Source organism: Lingula anatina, chromosome 4, assembly GCF_051362555.1.
Source record: "Lingula anatina isolate TDL-2025a chromosome 4, LinAna3.0, whole genome shotgun sequence".
NCBI lineage: Eukaryota > Metazoa > Brachiopoda > Lingulata > Lingulida > Lingulidae > Lingula > Lingula anatina.
In genome coordinates, this window is record NC_141770.1 from 17,779,516 (window position 1) to 17,792,127 (window position 12,612).

Here is a 12,612-nt window from a genome sequence, read left to right on the forward strand (position 1 = left end):
TCCTTAAAATTACATCTTTAAAAAATATTTGTGTTCTGAAATTGTTGTATTGGAGTTATAATGAAATATTTATCTGTATCCATTTTATGAGGAGTACATGATACCAGGTTCCGATCTGTTTTGTTTCATTTCCAACCACCATGTTTTCAAAAACAACTGACTTAAGATAACATATCTCAAAGTGTGCAATATAAGATATGCCTTATCCATGAAGATTTGGTGCCACAGTTTTCATATCAAACTAGAAGACATGAGACCTACTTAAGAAGACTGTAAACAAGATTTGTACATAGTCACCTTACTAAGAAATAGATTTTAAAAAAACATAGCCTTTATGAGACAGGGATTAATATGTATTCCGTAAAAGATTTAAGGCGGTTGTTAAACAGAGAAAGGTACATATTTTCACACCGGTGAAGTTTACTCAGTTGAGTGTGTAATTATCAACGAGCAGTTGAATGCATGTTAAATGCATTTTTACCCAGTTGCCTTTTTGACCTGTGAGTTGAAATGAGTTGTTGGATGAATCAAATAGTCTAAATAAGTGCAGGGATTAATTATTCAGAAGACTATTAAAAAGGCTGACTAGACTTAGCAGATGTTCTTCAGGTAAGGTGCTGGTTGTCATATGTGATACAATGTACCTGTACATGGCAAGGTAATTTCTCATCAGCCATTTTTGACTAACTTAGGTCTCCCCCCCCAAAAAAAAAAAAAAATAATAATAATAAAATAAAAAAGATAATAAAAGAAAGAAACTGAGATAATTTATAATGTCACTTTGTCTCATGGGCTGTAGTCATATTTGAAATCTTGAGACATGGTTGGCATGGTGATAAAGAATAAAGGAAAGCAGAAGGTTTGCTCACTCAGAATTGATTTGAAAAACCATTAATAAATTGCTTTAACTAAATTAATGGCCAAGATTATGATTTTGTTCCTGAATCACCCACTGAAGAGTCAGCCATATAGTTGAGACAGTGAGCTGTTGTGGTTCACCAGTCTGTTAGCAACCTATCTGCAAATTACTCACCGCTATAGAAATAGCCAGATTTTATATCTTAAGCTTAGGGAAAACCCTCATCTCGTCTTTAACAGAGGATCAAAAGTAATTACGTTCAGATTGTCTAACCTATGGCAGATTAAATTGAATGCCCTGATGTACAGGCACAATATAAGATATTGATTTTATTTGTGACATCATTCTTGCCCAAGTCTTCCTTGATCTCTGCCTTAATTTGACGTTAGCAAATTTTCTTTGCTAAAAGTAATGATGTTTTTTTTTTTTTTTTTTAATTTTCTTCATATTTTACATATCAGTATTTATCATAGAACATTAAATTTGAATGACCATTAGATAACTTAAAATTTTATAATCAGCAGACTTTATATTTTAAGATAAATGTTGATAGATAAAATGCTTAGAAATTAAAAATCATTTAATCATTGTTTCATTCCTTTTTTTTTAACTTAAAGAAATTCGTCAGAAACTCATTGGTGGATAAATTCCACAGCTTATATTCCTGACCACACCTCTCTGGCTAGTCTGCCATTATTTCTGACCCCACTCTACTCCAAATCCCACCAAATCTCGCTTGATATTGCGCTAAGCTTTGAGACTCGAATGATGCACATTAGAATTAACAACATGTAGTATGTGGTAATAGAAATGACTGCTTAACTAGAGGATGCTCTGTCGATTAGGAATAGAGATTTTGTATTTTACCACATAGATGTGAACATAATTTAAGACATTGTTCATGGTTTCCTCAATGATGTGCAGTGTTAATTAAGGAGGTTGTTCATGACTTTCTCCAACAGTGTATAGTCGATTAATAGCAAATAATTTTATTCCAAAAGTCTTGGTTATAAAGTCAATTAATAGTGAACGGTAGTTGAGCCTGAATATTATTATGAACTTGTGAAGTTTGGCTATTAATATACATGGGGATACATAATTTGTAAAATATTATCCTCAAAATGAAAACATTGAATCCCTTTTCTGACAAGTCCCCGACAGCAGCAGTAACTTTTCATTGGTTGATATCCCAACATAAATATCTAATGTTATAACAAATGATAGTCTAGGCAGTACTTAACAAGTGATTTTTCATTTTTGTATCAGTCACTGTACATGATCGCCATAATTTATTTCTAACCTATGGGTTTTTTTACGACAAACACTTAATGGCAGTTGCAAATTGTCCTCAATTGATTTTTCATCAAAGCATAGAGAGCACAAGCTTGTGTACAGATATTGACGGGGCAATTAACTGAAAGCCAAGACACAACTGATCATTGGAGAAACTGACTTTCAGCAGGCCTATTTAATGCCTAATGCTTAATGCCTGCTATGTGCTATTAAGCACAAAGGAGAATGAATAATGAATGAATTTCTAGCCAGCTGGATTGGATATTTGCTCTGTGAGATTTGAGATTTAGTAGCGTAAGGCTGAAGGTATGTCATTTTGGCTGTTGTTTTTATTAGTAATTTTAAAACATAAAGTAGTTTGATCATTGCTAGTGTGGATATTGATTTGATTTTGTTAAGATTTCTATTCTTTAGGCACTGGTCATGATGACCAGGGTCCAGTGGGACTGGGCATATTGACCTATGTCCAGTGGGAGATGACATGTTGACCTGGGTCCGGAAAACTGGACATGGACTTGACCATGTTTTATTATTAAACAGCGTTGGGTCTCACAAATAGCAGGCTATCAATCATCTTGCAGCCAGCATGAGTCAGTGATTAACAGGGATTCACAATAAAAAAATTATCCCTGGAGGTCTTTTTTAATGTAAAATCCATAACACAAACTGCTTTCCGAAAAAAAACCTTTTTACCAGCTAAATGATTGCCGATTAATAGAGCTTCATGATTTACTTACTTTTTTTAATCAATAATTGAAATCTGTTTTAGACAAAAATGTGGAAGAATTCACTCAGATCTGATTAGCCATGAAACTGTAAGCTATAAATCTGGAACACAAAATAGCAAGATAAGACCAACCCCCGAAGAAATCATCTCGCCAGCTCATATTTGAGTTTGCTTGAAACCCGATACATATATTTTCCTGTCCAACTGTCAAACCTTTTGTCAGGTTCACATTTTTTTCTTTGTCTCAACTTCAAAGCATTCTCCCCCCCCCCTCCTCCCTCAACCTCTTCTTCCCCCTCATGTGTGTTTACTCACTGTTCCTCAGCCTGTCACATGACAGAACAGCAACCACAAAGAATGCAGTGTTTACTCATCGTAGTATTGATCCATGATGGCGTGTTGTTATAGTTTAGGTTAGGTCGTGCCTTAAAGCCTGTGTCCAAGTTATTGATTCTTGGTGGGCAATGCGTAACAAAGAACTGAGCTTAGCAGTTCAGGGAGGATTAAAGCTGAAAAAAGAGAGAAATTGGGAGAAAGGGAGAGATATTTAACAGTCATTGAAGAGGTTTGAAGAGATGGGAACATGATGAAGAATTAAAGGTAAATATTGAAGATTTCTGACAAATTTGGTGAGAGCTAGGAAAGAAATACCTAAAGAGAGAGAACAAAAAAGAGAAGGGGTAGGGGAATTTATGGCAGAATATTGTCGAACAATGAGATTATTTTATGACTATTAATGACGAACGTCATTTCTTGGATTAAAAAAGAGGATTAGATCAAACTGATTACTCAAAACCAGCTCGGGGCTGTAGAGAAGACAAAGAAATGGAGGCGAGGAATTTCATGCTGAAAGGGCTCCTGGATACATAGTACTGTAGCAGAAGATCTATATTCTGTACTATGGAGGTGAGATCACTTGTATACACAGCATAGGCTGTAAATCAATGGGAAAACATTGAGCAGAGATCTGTTGTTTACATGATGGAATTTAAGATGGATCTTTGAGCACCTGAGTTTGATAGGCGTGAAATATCACTTCGGCATTTCTGTAGGTGAAAGTAGATGGGGGAGTTGGGGGGGGGGGGGGGGGGGGGAAGGAGGGAGAAAGTCATAGAGAATGGTTGGAGTAAAATCAATAGAAGGGTTTTGCTAGATTGGCCATCACAAATTTCTCTCTCTGACTTTCTCTTTTAGTTTTGAGTTTTATTCCTTTTTCCTTTTTGCCTAAATCAAAGATTTTTCATTGGTTAGAGAGAGAAAGAGACATGCCTTGTGTGAATAATGAAATATGATAGCTTTATGAAAGAAAAATTTGTTTTCATGTTTCACTCAAAAGGAAGGAGCAAAAAGTAAAGTGCTCTGGTCCTTTACCTTTGAAATCAGGAAATAGTATTTTAAGCCCGGAAGTGATATATGAAATGGGGAAAACAGTTTGTTAGTTCTATAAGTGTGCTTGCCTTTTGCACAATAGTCTGTTTGAACTATATTCTAGGTCATTAAGTAGCAGGCGTTTGAAATTTCAGTGTCCTTTTTTTGCATTTATTCTAGTTTTGTTTTATAATTTAAGTGGAGTTGGGTACTGTCTTGTCTCCTGCATTTAGTGCCTGTAGAGGAAACATGTTGTAGTGGCACTTTGTATTGTGCTCTCTCTCTCTCTCTCTCTCTCTCTCTCTCTCTCTCTCTCAAACAGATACACATGCATGTCTACACACGGTACACATAAACCAATGCTAAATAACCCAAAGCAGATAAATTGTTTCATATTTCACAAGCTCTCCGATCATCAGCAATTAGTGTATGATTTACCTGGGCACAAGAGTTTCCTTTTCAGTTCTTTAATTATACATTGCGTTTAATTAACACAAAAATTTATGAAACACATCAAAGATTTTTACCGTGAATACATGTAATTAAATTTCCTTCAGTAAACCTAGAATGGAAATGTTATTAACTAAGGCACAGTGTGATTTCTATGGGATTATTAGTTGATCTGGATTATATTTATACGGATGTGCATTCAATATTATGGACATGACATTCAAAATGTGCATGGTAGCTAAAGGGATCCAATTACCTTAATTGATGTGATAGACTAATTGTGAATAAAATATTGCTATATAAATTTCCTGACTGAACATAAGGTGGGCATGCAACTACTAGTAAGAAAAGAATGGCAATGTCAGTTGTCTTGGATTAAATTTTGAATACATATTTATGTCTTAGATTTATCTTATCAATTATGATTGAACTTGGACAAGGTGTTTCAGAGGTAGTTTGAATTAATTAAGCTCAAATCCATCATTAATTGCAGCAGCATTTAATTGGATGTCTGATACTTTTTGTGTTGAGACACTTTGACATCCACAATAATAAAAAAAAACTTTTTTTATTTGTGTAAAGAATTTTATTTTTAAAGCAAAAACATAAAATAGCTGTGATCTTTAATTGCCTGTAATTTTCAGGACCCCTGAGATTGACTGTGAATTTACCTTTTTAAAGATAATTCATTTTCTTCATAAGAAAGAGACAGACGGAGATTTTAAAGTATTTTTCCTTGTATTTTCCAGGGCTTCCCCCAGGCTCCAAGCCGCCCCCTCTGACGATGGTTAGTTCTGCCTCTGGTGGTCCAGTAACTCGAACTACAGCCACTGTCCCTCCGCTCCATCACCAAGCAACATCCAGTAGTCCTGGCAACAGTTCCGTAAGCAGCAATGCTGCTCTGAGTGCCACGAGGAATTCCAGCTTCGCAGCAGCATTGAGGAAGTTGGCAAAGCAAGCAGGTGATCAACCAGGTAGGGGGATTAACTCTGTCTCTCTCTCTTTTTCTCTCTCTCTCATCATCATCATTATCATCTCATCATATATGGGTGTTTTTACTTCATCAATTTAATTTGATTTTTTAATATTTACAAAATTTGTGGAAGAAATTGTTAAAAGTGAACTTTATGACTCGCCTCCACATCCCATTGTGCAAAAAAAATTCTTATGCATGTGGAATGAATTTTTTTTTCAGACAATCGTGATTCCACTTCCAACACTTCTCCGACGTCATCCAGTACGAGTCCAAGGGGTTCTTCACCAGCGAGAGGCCCTCCACCCCCATTGGTCTATTCCAATAACCAATCAGTGCGCAGTATAAATTCACCTCCTGTGGTGACAATTGCCCCCACACCGTCACATAGCACATTATCTGGATTGGATAGCCACAGGAAGGTGAGCAGACTACCCACTGGTTACATTGGCCAGTGGACCTCAGGAAAAAAATATTTCACACATTATACAAAGTCTTTACAGTACGTTTGCTACTCAGTGTTAGACAAAGACACCTTCTTCATACGCCAGGGGCGGATTGAGGCTGTCTTCTGGGTCTTCCGGAAGACGGTCAAATTTCTAAGTTTACGTTGATGAGTACCTAATTTTTTCTGTCAGAAGACCGTCAAAAAATGGAGGATGGATCAACAAAGTTAATGTGGAAAACTGTCAGAATGTATCTCTGGATCCGCCCTGCACTCAATCACATAATGAGAAAAATCATAGTTTCAAATAATGATATATAATACATGCAGATTTCCCCTTAATTAATAAGATAGAATCTCAGTGAGCTACAGTGATTTTTTTATAGCAATATCTGAATATGCAGAAAAAAATTACTGCCCTAATCAAAATTATATTGCCCAAAGAAACAATGAGAAACGATGAAAGAAAATATTCTAAAATAATTGCCAAAATATGTAGTTGTTTGATTGTACTTTTAACTTGGAAAAATCCCAATTTTTTATGCCCGCTGCACCATTAATCAGCTAGTCAGTTGCCAATTGCAATATGTATCCTGACTGTCAGTGAATAAATAGCTGTTCAAGCTCAGGTAGAGTAAAGGTGGGGAATGCTGTAGTACTCTATCCTGAAGTATGGACATTCCACTTGCTCTTAAACCTACCAGGTATTTTCAAATAAGATGAGAAGTGAGCATTAGGCACCAATTAGCTGTTACCTGTAGGTGACCTACACCCACCTGTGGGGGAAGATGGAGCAGCGTTTTCTGGGCTGTTTCAGAAATGATCTTTAGCCCAAAATGTGGTCTTAATTTAAAGATCAATTTTTTTACCTCTTTAAATGTCATTTATTAGTAGTAGTCCATTCTTGCCTAAGATTCTGGTCATTTTATGTTGCTAAAAGACACGGCCAATCATTTAGACCAATAGTTACTTTATTTTATCATAAACAGTCTGTAAGAATTTTTTGTATGGAACTATTCTAATTTTTTGGATTTCATGGCTCTTTTTTTGATGAAATTTAAATGAATTTAATATTAATAATGTTTATTAAACATGATATATATATAATATCTATTCCATATATTTATATATTGTTTATTATAGGGCATGGATCGTACCCCACTACCTGCTCACAGTGGGATCCCTCTTATTGAACCCCTGAACATGACCAAAGAGAGGCTGAGCGAGCAGCACTCCCTGTCCTCTGCTCACATGTTTCTCAGTGAAAGGCGACAAGAAGAAGACGCCCTTCGAAGTAGAGAAAGAGAGTCAGCGACTCATTCCTCTGGGTAAGCAAGAATTGAGTGATTTTCAGATTAGTTTTATGAGTTTTCAAGACTGGCTTGTGTCTTCTAAAGGAACCATTTACACAAATCTAGTTAAATTTGTCCCAATATGTGTATGTTCAGTTTACGACTAAGTAAAGTTCATAGCAGATATCTTGCAAAGAAAATTGATACCATTCCTTGTTCTATGACTGATCAGTCAAAATCCATTCTCAATTTTTAGACACCCAGCCAGTACCTCTCATACCAGCACCCTGGCAGTGCCCCCTACTACCAGAGACGACCTATTTCACCGAGGATTCCAGCCTTATAGAGCTGGAGAGGAGCTGTCTTCACGCACAGCGCTCCCTTCGCATTTTCCCTTCGATCCATCTCTGTACTCCTACCCTGGGTTCCTGCCACCGCCATTCTCACATCCTGGCTACAGGTATGTTTCAAGTCTGGCTGTCCTGCAGAGTATATTTCATTTAAAAAAAACTATTATGAGCATTAACTTTGCACAGAAGTGATAAGGGGAGTGTTTTGTGTGATTTCATTATCAAAGCTTAGAATAAATGTAATTTTAACTCTAAACCGTTGTTGGTCTCTGTTGTTTGATGTACATAGGTGGATGGATGGATAGATATAATAGATACATGTCAATGAATACTTTCAACACTTTCGACGATCAACTTGCATATACAAACCTTCAAACATATTTTACTTAGCATTTCACCAATCCTGATTAACTTTGTCCTCTGTATTACAGGATGGACGACCCACTGTTGCTGGAACGGTATCGCATGATGCACCCCACTTACATGCACTACCTCCCCCCAGGCCTGATGCCCCATCCTGGACTCCACCCCCACATGTTAGCCGCTGCCGCTGCCACGGGGAGATATCCCCCGGATCTCCTCCAGCACCAACTGGCCATGATGTCTCCGAGTGCTCGGCCTCCGACTGACCACCGGTCACCTGTACTGAGTGAGAGGTCAGTAGATTTGTGGTCATGTGTCTGGGTTTGGGTATGTGGATGCACACATACACACGCACAGAATGTAATGAACGTAACATATATTTTTATCAAGCTTTACTTTTTTTAGACAAGTTATAAAGTGCTATCTTTTTATACATTGGTCTTTGATGTGTTTTAGATAAAATTTCAATAATTTGGAGAAAGAAACTTATCCATTTGTTAATTAATAGAAGGAAAATATGCTTTAAAATGAATGCTTTAAAAATTTCAGGCAAAAACTTGAAGAGGAGCAAAGGAAAAGAGAACATGAACTGGAATTGGAGCGAGAGAGAGAACGAGAACGCCAGAGAGAGAGGGAACGTGAATTAGAGAGAGAAAGAGAAAAAGCCAGAGAGAGGGAGAGAGAAAGGGAGAGGGAGCGCAGAGACAGTGAGGACAGGAGACGAGAACAGGAGAGAAGGGCAGAATTAGGACTAGGTTAGTTTCATAGTCACTGTATTTATCAGGATGAAATGAATTTTTAAAAATGGGCTTGCTTTGTTTTATGTACTTATTTTGTACTTTAATTGTTCACTAGAATGTAATTTATAGTTCTGCTAAAGAATACAGAATAAATGTTTTAATTGGCTTAGAAATATATAAGTGATAGAAAATATGGTTTTGGCATTGGCTATAATAACATTTTATAGCCTGTGAAATGACATTCTAAAAAGTTAGAATCTGTATTGCGGAACTTTCTTAACTTATTTAAAGCAATCTTATTACATAACTTTTGGACTTGTTTGAATCAAATTTTTGACAAACCAGAAGTATGGGCTGAAATTTGTAATATTAAAGCTATGTCTTATCTTGTATTTTCCCCATGCAGTGGCACCCTCACACAGCTATCCCCATCCCAGCTTGCCCCAGGACCTGTCTACTGCATCTGCTGCCAGGCGAGATTCACATCTTGCGCTTAAAATGGAAGAAGAGGCAGCAATGTGGAGGGAAAGAATTAACTTACTGCATTTTGAGAAAGACAGAAATTTGTCACATTCTCACCAGGTTAGTTGTGAGAGTTCAGCTTGTAGGTTGAGTTCACATTTAAAACAAAATTGGAGTTTTAAAAAACTGCCCTAAAACTCAACATATGTGAATTGCTACTGCAACTTGTAATGTTTTAAGTTACAGAAAGTAGTTACAGATTGTTAGTATTTTATCAATCAGCTGTTATCTTATGTCTCACTGTGAGGGATGCACTTAGATTTTTTTAATCCATTCAACTCTTGGTTTATTTTTATTTTTATTTTTACTATTTCAGAGGTTTCTTCATGATCAAATTGCCAAAGAGCAAGAACTTGTGAATAGAGAGCGAGAGCGCCGCCTCCAGCAAGACAAAATTATCGGTGGCTCTGCAATTCCGCCCAAACTGAAACAGCCAATGCTCTCACCATTGGATCTTGACCATCAGCTTCCACCATCATTCCACAATCAGCATAAAGAACCAATCAATCTCCATCGTCCCTATGAGTCAACAGAAAAATCAAAATCTTCGATAGATTTTAGACACTTGGCTAATGGGTTTGAGAGATCGTCTTTCTCAGACTATGAACGCAGGTTACGCAATGAAAGAATCCTTGCACAAGATCGTTGGACATTGCAACAGTCACCTGGGTTTGCCTCTCCTGGCAGTCATGACAGGCGAGTTGACAGTGCAGCAGCAGATAGTACAAAGGTCAGCCAAGACAAGCTGGAACCAGTGCCAATTGACAGAAATTCTGCTGCTTTGAGGTACCCCAGTAAACAGGAGAGAAGACCAGAGGTTAGTCCCAGAGCAAATCATTCCTATTACAGGCCTTTTGAAACAACATCCCAGACAGTCGATGAACAAAAGTTGAGCAGACGACAGCCAATACCCCCTGCAGAGTCTGACCCAATTAATGCACTTCATGAGGAGTACTTACGATATGAGAGTATGCTGAGACAGCATGCCCAACATACAGACTCCACCCCAAAAGAATGCCGCAGCAAACTTGACATTGAGGAAGAAATGATGCGTAAAGCAAGGCTCTCCAAAACATGGAAAGGAGAGGAGGATGAAATTTCCCCAGAGGAGAGACGAACGCAGCATTTATTAACCATAGCCTCAGGACCTCCGCTGAGGATGGATAAGTCGCCAATGAAGTTGGGCTTCCTCAGCTCTTTTGGATTAGTGGACCAGGATAAGAAATCAGACCTTGAATTTGAAAAAGTTTGCAGGAGAAGGAGATTGTACAGAGAGTGCAGTCTTAGTCCGGTGGTTGTAGACGAGGCTGAGAGGGCGACATCTCCTCTGCAGATTACAACCAGTTATAAGGTGGAGGACCTAAATCGGGAGCCATTTTACAAGGAAAAGGCTAATTTTCTGAAACAACTTGGGTTGGAGGCTGTTCCATCTTACAGAAGAAGAGGTAGGAAGTGGAATCGAGTCATTTGATGTTTTTGGTTCTATTTAACATTGTCGTCTCAGAGAAATTTTATATTTGTGTCATAAGTAAGATTTTGTATTTAATCTAAAAATATTTCCTTTTATGTTACCAGTATTATAATTTTTAGAAAATTTTTATTTCTTTGAAAAGTTAAGAGTTTACAACAATATTGATAGAATGACTTTTTTTACATTAAGAAATCGAGGTGATACAGAGAACTTTACTGGAAGAAAGACGTCGAAGGGTTATCCGTATGGCACAAAGAAAGAAACAAAGGCAGCACAAAATGTTGAAAAGACAGCAAAAGGCAGCAGAAGATCAAAAATCAAATTTAGCCGAGCAGACGATACAACCAATCCAGCACAGCCATAGTGCACCCTCGTCACCAACCAAACCCTCGTCGCCCCTGAAGCGTACCAGGCAGAGTAAGTGCTTCAAAAATAAATAAATAAAATAAAGCTCTATTTACGATGATTGTAAGACATCTAGTACCGATAATGTATGCATACTGTAACATAATAAGTCCTTTTCATATTGTGGGTTATACTAATACTTACATCTATATCTCAACATTTTGACTGGTCCTTGGATGTAATTACACTATGGAGACCTTTCACAGGGTCACTTCAAACTGTTTGGACCTATCAAAATTAACCAGGTGAACTGTATGATCATATACTTTAGATGACTCTTTTAAATCATAATCAGGCTATTGGGTTTATCGCTATCTCAGAACATTGTGATACAGATAAGTTTATGGTACAAGTTTATGAAAAGGGTCATAGATGACCAGCAGAAGTCTACGTGAGGAACACACAGTGCCATCTTGGCAAGCAAGTATTTCATTAAACACATTATGAATGAATGTATATGGTTTGTGATAGCAGGCAGATTTTCAGCATACATCAATCTTTTGATTTGCTACAGCATTTCAAAAGAAGCTTAGTAATAGAGCTATAGGCCCATACCAGTTTGGGAATATCTGCAGCTCTGAACAGGCATTACGATGTTTGTCATTATGGTATGCTCACCATGTCTGTTTGCTTGTAGGATCTCAGAGCCCCTGTGGGATGAAGAGGAAGAAGAGTCAAAATGACGCTGTCTCATCATCACCCAAGAGAAGAAACGTGGATTTTTTCAAAAACTCTTCGAAAAACTCCCCTGGTTCTCCCAACAAGACTCGAAACTCCCCTGTCAAAGAAAGGGACTCCCCAAGTGCAATTTCCAAAGGGAAGATAAGTTGTTCCAATTCCAAACAGGCGATTATTTTCCCAGAAAGTCACGAGAAACATAAGTCGTGGAGCAGGGAGTTTGCTGAGGAGTTCCACCAGTCAGTGCTGCAGAGCACCCAGAAGCAGATGGCAAGCAAATCTGGTAAAGTTCCTATCCCAAGGCCTCATTCAGAATAGGGGACTAACTTGTCCTAGGGTCAAATGTGGCTACCCACTACAAAACTTGCTGTCTAATCGGCTCATAGACACTGAATAGATATCCCTTGGGGAAGTATTCAAGTGGGTCAGCCATATTTGACCCTCTGACTAGTTAGTCCTCTATTCAGAATGAGGGCCAAGATTTGAAAGATAGATCCTGTGTAGTTAACAGACCTGTAGTCCACCACTTGTTCCCACACAGTCCATTCTTTTCAAATCCTTTCGGGGCATGGTAACTTGAATTGTAACTCAAAATAGGCCAGTTTCTATATATCTATACATAACAAAGATAATTGTGAAATGACAACAGATTTACCCTTGATCATGTTAACTATTA

General features: G+C 37.6%; 1 protein-coding gene across 5 annotated transcripts in view; it reads left to right on the plus strand.

The window, feature by feature from the left end:
- Positions 1-12,612, plus strand: part of LOC106169537 (genetic suppressor element 1) — a 73,754-nt gene that overhangs the window by 56,581 nt on the left and 4,561 nt on the right. For all 5 annotated transcript variants that reach the window (XM_087012266.1, XM_087012264.1, XM_087012267.1 and 2 more), the window contains exons 4-13: positions 5,447-5,671; positions 5,893-6,092; positions 7,259-7,443; positions 7,664-7,867; positions 8,189-8,413; positions 8,670-8,875; positions 9,267-9,442; positions 9,699-10,827; positions 11,043-11,270; positions 11,896-12,219. In XM_087012266.1, the coding sequence (XP_086868392.1) occupies positions 5,447-5,671; positions 5,893-6,092; positions 7,259-7,443; positions 7,664-7,867; positions 8,189-8,413; positions 8,670-8,875; positions 9,267-9,442; positions 9,699-10,827; positions 11,043-11,270; positions 11,896-12,219 (3,102 nt within the window). The remainder of the gene's footprint in view (positions 1-5,446; positions 5,672-5,892; positions 6,093-7,258; positions 7,444-7,663; positions 7,868-8,188; positions 8,414-8,669; positions 8,876-9,266; positions 9,443-9,698; positions 10,828-11,042; positions 11,271-11,895; positions 12,220-12,612) is intronic.